The sequence below is a fragment of the Cuculus canorus genome, chromosome 14 (assembly GCF_017976375.1).
Source record: "Cuculus canorus isolate bCucCan1 chromosome 14, bCucCan1.pri, whole genome shotgun sequence".
Lineage (NCBI taxonomy): Eukaryota > Metazoa > Chordata > Aves > Cuculiformes > Cuculidae > Cuculus > Cuculus canorus.
In genome coordinates, this window is record NC_071414.1 from 16,079,786 (window position 1) to 16,089,049 (window position 9,264).

Genomic DNA, 9,264 nt, shown 5'->3' on the forward strand with positions numbered 1-9,264 from the left:
CCAATACAAATACATGAAGCTACTTTCTATTTTGGGGAAGGGCTTCTGGTACCAAAATACAAAATTTAAAAGGGGGGGGGGAATAGGGGGAGAATGAAATCTGTAAACACTGACTGTAAACTTATCAAATCCCTCAAAAGGCTGCAATCATTGTAACACACCACAATGCTGCAAAACCTCCTCTCACATCAGAAAGTGCATAAGTTTTCCACTGGAAATGCCACCCAGCAGCTGTTGTGCATCAACTGCTGGGCTGGGGCTGCCAGGATGGAGCTGCTCAGCAGGACCTGCTGTCAACCATAGTGTCCATCCCCACCTTGCTTGCCGTGGGGCTGGAGCCCCGCTGCTGGCTTTGGTGGACCCTCTGGGGGTGGCACGAGGGTTGTGCCCACCTAAAAAGTGAAATTCTTCCCTCTGTCCAATACACAGATAATGAAACTTCCAACAAGGCAGAAGCTACTGGTAAATATTGAGGAAAAGCCACGGAAGCAAGAAGGACTTTGGTCCCTCAGCGCCTGCGCCTTGTGCTTCCCAATCTCACAGCATCCATCTGCTGGAGGCCCCATCGCCTCGCACGGTGCCCTGCTCAACGCTCTGGACCCAGGGGACACTCCTTCCCACCCCAGATCTGCTGGTGGCTCCTGCGCTGAGGACACCAAAGCGTCCTCCTTGGGTGTCACGGCCTTCCTCTATCTCTTATGGCCCTTATTCCTCCGCCTGATGTGGCTGGGGGCAACGGCGGTGGTGTCACGGCGGGCGCAGAAGTGCTTGGCCACCAGCTGCCGGCACTGCTCGCACCGCACCGTGCAGCACCAGTGGAACTTGCAGTTGCAGCTGGCCACCACCTCCGTCCTCCTCTCCTCCACTTGGAGACCACACTCGGTGCAAAGCCGCCGGCAGCTCCTCTTTTCCCATTGCGAGAGGTTCTTGCCGGTCTGCAGGCACTCGCGGCCCTCCGTGCCGTGGTGGCCCAAACTGGCGTTCCTGGTGCAGTAGTCGGGAGAGTCCTCTAGGAAGACGAGCTCTGTGGCGTGGACTTGGTGGAAGGTTTCTGCTGTGGCTCCGCGGCTGTCGGCACTGTTGCCAGCTCTCATCCGCCTCTTGTCCATCTCCAGCTTGTGAGCTTGGTTGTATTTTATCTTCAGGTAGTTCCCAATCTCGCGAAATTCAGCGAGCTGGAGCCAGCAGGTCTGGATGCTGCAGCTGCCTGACACCCCGTGGCACTTGCACGTTCGCTTCATTGTGGTTTTCACAGCCTTGGTGGAAAAGGTGGAGAAATTAGGAGCAGCAAAGCATCATCATTTAAATCTCAAACTTGGGCTTTTCTAATTTGGGGGACAATGAGTCAAACGTGGTTCATGCTAGGCATGACTCCAGGTCCTTCCAAGACACAACCTGATGCTTTCCAGTTCCTGGAAAACATCTGTCCCTCTTCACTAATTTAAAGGACAGAGATAATGAGAGGGCACAAACTACAGTCTATGGCCTTTGCAGGAGCTGCTTCTGTGAGCCAGGAAAAAAGTGCCTTTGTGGGGTCGTGCCCTTCTTGCACTGCTCACCACGCTCATTGCAGCATCAACCCCTCATCCCTCTCAGAGGTTTCATTCAAAACGTGTGAAACTGCTCTAGAATAATCATACGCAGCCTCTCTGCATCTCCTCCAGGCCAAGCACTTCACAGATATTATCTACCTATCTATTGCCCTCTGGTATTTATAAGGTCCCAATCACTGGTATCTATGTGAGATTAAGCCTCGACACACCCTATGAGATAGGTGTGTTAAGTGTTGCCATCCTTGTTTTTACAGACAAGGAGGTTCGGCGCGATGCTGGGAGCCTCTGCGGGCGCAGGCAGGGAGTGGGGGGGCGAGTCTGGCAGCTGCCTCAAAGCAGGGCCAGCTCACACCTGGCTTCCCCAACCAAATAGCTTGCAAATGCTTATTGCAAGAAAGTAAAGTGGTTCTTGCTTTGTTTTACAGACCAGACAAGCGCTAGGTGAGTATAAACCCCATGCATTTCTGAATAAGTGGCGTGCGCTAGCGCTTAACTGCCTTGCGCACGGCTGCAGAAGCTGAAAGTGGGAAGACCCTTCCTTGTGTTTAGGGTTAGGGTCAGGTTCTGCCTGTATTTTTTCCCCCTTGCAAATGCTCCAGGGGCTAGATTGTTACAAAAGGCTGATGAAACGCACCTCAACAGCCTATTAGGATTTTATTTTCAGTGTAGACATTATTATTACTATCACTACTACTATAATAATATATTTGACTTACAAGTCTCCCGGCTTCGTTGTTGTGCAGGTTAATCAGTGCCCGGGTATCGTGTCCTGTTTCCAAAGCATCCACAAATAGCTTGGAAATCCTCTCCCCAAACTCCACGTTGTCACTGCATCCTCCCCAGACCCAGCCTCGGCCACCTGCAAGACAGATGCACTCTAAGAACAGAACTTCTCTGTTGGGCCAAATTCTGCCCTGAAATCCTGGGATTTTTTTTTTTTTTGTGGGGATGGAGAGATGATGTTAACCCCTCCTGAGATGGCAGCTCACCAACACGGCCATTCCTGGAGTCATCGCAGCCGCAGCTCTCGAAGTCTCCCATGCTGCAGTTCCTGGTGAGGGTGTACATGACGCCGGCCGAGCTGATGGCGTGTACGAAGGATGTTTCCCGAGTAGCTGGGAGGTAGGGGAAAAAAGGCTGTCACATGTGAACACACACATTGATCCCGTTTTACTGGGAATGAAGCTCTCCTGTGCTGCAAAGGTGCAAGGAAGTGAAAAAAACCCACAATTCCTGTTTGTGTAAAAGGTAGGGTAGTTCATAAATGAAATGCTCGTGACTGGATTCTCTCCAGGCTCCAGCATCAAGGGTTTCAGCAACCTGGCAAAATACTATGCAGGTATCTGCGTAAGGGATGGAGTTTCTTGACAACAGCAGGATCCTAAGGCAATGCCCCAGACCTGCCCTGGCCAAGGTTAGTTATCACTCACTCCACCTGGCACTCGCTTGTCTCTGTGCTTTCCTGCTCGGGGGGATAGGGCTGTGCTTTGATCTTGCCTGCTGGGGAAAATTGCCATTGATCTTGTTTCAGTTGGTTGCTGAACCTCTGCTAACAGCTGTCTGTACCCACACTTCTAATTTAGTTTCTCTATTGGCTTTTCTAACAGATTCAAACAGAGATGATGCTCTGGGGAAAAAAAAAAAAAAAGAAAGAGATTTCTGCTTGTTGAAGTAGATAGTATTAAAATCTATCCACAGCTTTCTTATGGAGACAGTTTCTCAGTGCACATCTCCATTTTTTCCCTTCGTTTCTCCTGTGCTTCTGCCTGTGGCAAGCTCAGGTGCCTCTAGCACTCTGCTCGCTGGGATGCTGCACGCAAAGCAGCAGGAATGAGCCCACGGAGCAGCACTGCGGGACAGAGCGAGCTCTAGCCCTGTGCAGATAGAGTCTGGGATTCCTAGAAAAAAGTCAGCATTATTTATTACACCGATGATTACAGCTCGAGAAAAGCAACTATGATTTTTGAGGCACCTAAGCTCTACTCCATCAGTTGGTTTAATTATCAGCCCCATCTCTCTCCAGAGCGCATCCCAGATTGTACCCAAAGGCATCCTGGGAGGGGGATGCTGTGCCAGCAGGTAAAGGCACACTCACCGCTGCGGAGCCGGTTGTGGGTGGAGAGCTGCAGGGCACTCTCAGGGCAGTTCCAGCGCTCCCATCCGAACTGGAACTTGCACTCCTCCATCCCGCTGTGCGCCCCGGCTGCCACGCTGCTGGAGTAGGTCAGGTAAGCCTGGCACGGGAAACAGCGGGGTTAAAACCCACCATGGTTTGCCATTTATTAATGAAAACAGACATAGAATCACAGAATGGTTTGGGTTGGAAGGGACATTAAAGCCCATCCAGTTCCAATCCCCCTGCCACGAGCAGGGACACGTCCCGCTGGATCAGGTGGAGTCCTTTCCCTCATTACTTGGCAGGACTTGGAGCTGGTACACTCTGGCAAATTGAGTTCCTTGGAAAAATCCTATTTCCCATTTGCAAAACAAAATTGCTCTATTTAAATTCCCGACAGCCCATGTATTAATTACCTTAGGTCCTGTCATCAGAAAGTTGTTTACAGACCTGCAACAAAGAAAAGAAAATGAACCACACAGTTTCCCACAGGCTGAAGAGCATCCCTAAAAAAAATGCCCTTTCCACTGAGTTGGACCCTACCATGCTGCTGCGTGGAAAGCGGTGCTGTAGACCCCCGCGATGAAGAGGATGAGGAAGGTGCTTCTCTTCATGGCTGGATGCCTTCCGCTGATCCGTAGCTCTCTGCACCGCAGGGCTGCCTCCCTCCGCTCCTTCCCAAGGTGAGCTATCGGGATAGAGGAAAGCTGCAGGAACCTACGACCCCGATATTTATAAGGTGAAGTTGTGAATAGTCAAAACCCCCCCAATCATTTGCTACCCAATGACTTAATGTGGTAAAAAAGCTCCCTCTCCAATGGGTGACAAGGAACCGCCTAAGGTTGCACTTCAAAAGGCGGCGCAGTGTCCCTGGGAGCGGGATGGTCTGAAGGAGAGCAAACTTCCCTAACAATGGGACACTTTTAACAATCTTCCCCACTGCCAGCCATCCCTTTCTCTTGGTCCCAGGTCTGCTTGCCTTCTCCTTTTCATCCTCTGCTTGTCAGTGGAGGCTCAGTCCCTGCATCCCTCCGAAATAACAAGCTGATGCATTTCTATAGTTCCCCCGCTATCTGCCTGCTCCCTCCTATGAGAACTCCCCGAGGAGTTTTAACAACAGCTCTGTAAAGATCTATAGGGGATAGACCTCCCAAGTCCTCTTGATTCGAAGAGATGCGTTTAACGGCGGGGCTCTTTCCCCTCCTCGCCTCCGTATGACGAAAGTTTCTGCATTTCCATCCTGATAACAGCGTGTACGGCTCGGGAGTGTTTAGAAATCTCTCTAATTTACGCGGCTGCAGCTTGGGAACGCTGTGTGAATCATTTATGTGGTTTTGCTCCATGCTCCAATGCTGTAATTAGGGGAACAGTTTTTTGGGGTTAGCAATTTCCTCACGGTGGACGCTGCCGCAGCAAAAGCACGGCTGCTCGTGGCTCTGCAGGCAGGAGCGCTGCCCACATCCCTGAGCAGAGTGAGGGGCCTCTGCCACTGTTGTGCCATCAGGAAAGGAAAATCCTTATTGGAGGGAACCTAAAAAAGCTCCTTAATAGTTACAGCCAATATCATTAGGGGCTGCGATGCTGCAGATGGAGCAATAGCGAGATGGCGTTTGTGGAAACTTCTTGGTCTGTTTTCCTGTGGCTGAATGGTCTCGACTGGGTACTGGCTCGCTCCGGGCAGGGATCTTTCCCGCTGAGCGGGTCAGTGTGGGTGTCTAGCCTGAAAGCAGTACCGTGCCACGCCAGCAGTGCCAAGCAGCCCCCGTCTCGGCCAGGCACTGCGCATGGGTGGTTGGACGATGATCCTGCAGGTCCTTTCCAACCTAGTGATTCTATGATCTCCAGGGCAGAGGTGCTGCCCTTCTCCTCCTCTCAGCTCTCCGGCTGACCCCTGCCAACACCCGTCTCCTGATCTGAATCACTGTTACTGCAAGGGGACTCAGGAGGGGGCTGCAAATACCGGCTTGAAGGGAGTGGGGCTGCGTGTGGCACCCGGGGGGCTGTGCCATGAGCAAAAGGGGCTGCGCAGGATAAACCCCATCTTTGCATTGGCTGCGCAGCGCTGCGGTCAGGCAGGAGGCTGAGCGTTAAATGTGTTTGTGAACTACTTTGCCATGAAATGCATTAGAGCATTGCAAAGCCAGTAATCTGTCCTCTGGTTTTATGGGGTGCAGCGCTGGGTGTAGGTCCATCGGCGCAGGTCCCAGGCTGCCGGGGGGCTGTCACCCCTCTCCCTCTCTCCCAGGAGCTCCTTCTCATTCCGGGCTGCAGAAAGCACGGGAGCTCTCCCTGTCCTGCTGCCTGTCAGCATGTCAGTGAGTGAGAGGAGAACCCTCTCCCTCCACACCCTGCAGGAGGGAAACCTGGAATCAGTTGGGCAAAGCCGCAAACATCTGTTTGCAGCTGGAGGATTAGAATTACAGATTGGTTGAAAAGCAGGGATGCAAAATACCTTCCAAGTGAGCACAAAACTAGTGTAGTGCTGCCAGCATGGCAAACCCCTCTGTGAGTCAGCATTTTAATCATTACCATCCCGAGCAGATCCTACTTGTTAGAGCTGTCAAAGGATAATTCCTGGCAATAAAGTGTTTCCCATGTATTGGTGAATTTCATTGATTAAAGCCGATGCATACGATTTGGAAATCTGCTGTGCATGTGTACCCAGGTCATTTTGGGGTTGCGTCTGGCTGTCCCTGGGGGCATGTTGATATGTTTTGTGTTTTTTTTTCTTGTCTGAGAGAGCTTGTACAGCTAAAAAAATGTTGGCGTGTCTGCTATGTCAGTTCACACATGATATTCCTATCACGCACCAGCAGAATAACAGCATCTCTGGGTGTGAAGCTTTGCCGTGAGCAGTCACTGCCATTGGCAGGATCACACGGCTATTTGCCGGGGCTATTAGAAATGTCCTTCCCAATTAAAGTCACAAGGATCTTAAAAGTCACTGGCAATGTTGTCACTCACGCTAGTTGTCAGCAAACAAAGCAGCATGCTGGAACAAGCCTTCCTGCGCTGCTGCAGTCTTCTTCCACATTTACAGCTCGGTCCTTCCCAGCAAGTGGAAGCGGTGTTTTTGCGAGGTCATCCAGCCCTGCAGACCAACGGGGCCGCAACCATCCCAGTCGTATCACTGCTACACTTTCCCATCTTACGCAAAAGCAGACTTTGGTCTTGCTGTCTTGATCAATTTTGCATTTATAGGGTGCTTTATGCGATATCCTTGCAGTAAATGAGAATAAATATAGCTGTCTCTGTCTCACATTTGGGTAAACTGAGGCACAGGGTTGGGTGCTTTTGAGATCTCAGGGTAAATCAGTGGCGGAGCTGAACTGGGCGTAGTTGTTTGGAAGGTGATTTCGGTGCTTTGCTCTCTGCATCGCAGGGTGCGTGTGGGCAAAGCCCGGCTGCGCTCAGGAGGCTGCAGTGGGGCTGGGTGCTTCTCTGTCAGCCGTGGGAAGAGCCTGCAGGTCGCAGCTGTTGCATGAGCTGTAGATCCCCCCGTCTGTGAAACAATGCCAGAGGAGTTTCTTTTGGTGAACTTCTGGTGTGGTGTTTGATGAAGGGGAAAAGAAAAAAGAACCTGAAAGGAAAATTCTGCTGAATTTACCTGGTTATACAGCAAACGGCCAGTCATTCCGGGCAGCTCGGACCTCGGCATGGTGGCACCATGGGGGTTTGCTTCCGCTCCATGTGCTTTTGCTGGGAATGCGATGTCCTGAGTGTCAGCCGGAGCCCTTTGGCTTTACTGATAAAACGCTGATGCTTCATTTCTTATTCCCTTGCTGTGTGACCAAACAGCCGAGGCTTTTCATGGGATAATTTCCATCCTAAAATATGTGGGTATCTGCCCCAAGTCATGAGATGGCAATAATATATACAGCCCAATACACCCATAAAACCCTCTTCACATCAGATTATGGGTTTTAAGAGGAAGTAAATGTGAGGTAAATCAGTTTATATAAGTCCCAGGCAATAGGAGGCAGTGGGTCCCACAGGGACTTGCTGTTGGCTTTCAGGGCAACGAGTACCACGGTGGCTGTGGACAACAGCAGAATAAAGCACAGCCCCGTTGCTAAATTGCCCTCGGCAGGTGACACATTCAGACCCCTAGCGTCAAATCCTGCATTGATGGCTTCTTTACAATAAAAAAAACACCTGGGTAATTAGAAAGCCACCCCCTTGCTGGTGAGGTGGAGGATGTTTTATGGTGGTCTCCCACATCCCTCGCCCCGGGAAGCTGTCGGAGCCTCTGTGAGTGATGCTATGTCCTTGGTCTGTACACAGCTAGGCGCTCAGCAGATGGGACGTGCCCCTTTGCTTCAAAATACTCCACCACAGAGGACTGCAGCCACGGGGCAATCATCCTGCGTGCTCAGCCCTACACGGGAATTGGGATTTTTCAGTCTTCCCAGACAGGGAAAATAGGTCCTTGTCTGCTGCGCTGCCTCACCCTGACCTGTGGTTCCCAGCAGGACCTCAGCCCTGGAGCCACCAATGCTGGTGGGATTTTTGCCTGTAAAATGAATACATTTTGATTAATGAATGGTAATTGAGGACGGAGGTGAAACTGAAATCAGGTTTTGTGCCACACCTATGCCATGGGCTTAATCCTCTTCGTTCCTATTTTGGCACATGGTTAGAAGTGACTTAATGTTCACTGAAAACAAGGTTAAAACATCCAACAGTGACGGCTTACGTAGGCATTCCTGGTGAGAACATGATCTCAAGAAGTTCATGTTTCTTCCCTCCCTGCAGCAGTTTGTCCCTCTTGAGTTATACCACTGCGACCAGTTTCTCTGTCTTTTAATCCTGATTCCCAACCCAGCCTTGTGTGATGGGGCGAGGAGCAAACTTCATCAGAGAGCCCAGCAACAAGCAAGGCTAAGGTAAGAGGCTCTGCTAACAAGGGAGACACATCCTGGAATAGAATACAGGACCATCGGGATGCCAAAACCCAGGATCGCAGGAGGCTCCAGGTTGCACAATTTGGCCTTTATGGCTTTTGGTTTCTGAAAGCAAAAAAATTTGGATTTGGAACCAAAATCTGATTTTTTCCAGCCAGAAGCCAGCTGGGGATACAGATGCTTCCCAGTAAGGGCTGTCAAGATGATTTGGGAGGAGCATTAATGAGGGTCATAGGAATGGCCGCAGAGCATCACAGAACTCTTGGGTCTGCGTGTCCGGGATGTTGGGTTTGGGCAGCAAGTGAGGCAGGAAAAACCCTCTTCTTTTTTTCCATCAGCAAGAGGCAGAGCAAGAGGCTCAAGGGGGAGATTTAATTCTCTACAGGCCCTCAAGGACCAGGAATGAGACAGTTGAGCCATGGCATGGGCAATGGGCTGGGGGACGGGTCAGGGCCCTCCAGCCCAACTGGCAGCTCCTCCGCTCTGGGGGCAGCGGCTGGAGCGGTGCTTGTTTTCCTGGGGAAAGTCATCTGTTGATCCACAGATTCCCATGCGGAGCTGCCGGCCCTGGTCCCAGCAGCCATCCCCCGGCACCGCGGCGTGGAGCCAAGCGCTTTGTCCGGCGGGATGGTTTCTCGTCAGCGAGGGGGGAGCTGGGAAGGCTGCAGCCTCTGGCCAAGGTGTCGGGGGG

General features: G+C 51.4%; 1 protein-coding gene across 1 annotated transcript; it reads right to left on the minus strand.

Annotated features, from left to right (window-relative positions):
• Nucleotides 1-689: 689 nt before the first annotated feature.
• WNT8A (Wnt family member 8A) lies at nucleotides 690-4,353 on the minus strand. Its single transcript, XM_009560872.2, has 6 exons — nucleotides 4,213-4,353; nucleotides 4,086-4,119; nucleotides 3,649-3,787; nucleotides 2,543-2,668; nucleotides 2,270-2,412; nucleotides 690-1,256 (listed from the first exon to the last, which is right to left on the minus strand). The coding sequence occupies exons 1-6, from the start codon at nucleotides 4,281-4,283 to the stop codon at nucleotides 690-692; spliced, it is 1,080 nt and encodes a 359-aa protein (XP_009559167.2). The 5' UTR covers nucleotides 4,284-4,353.
• Between the last annotated feature and the right edge of the window lie 4,911 nt (nucleotides 4,354-9,264).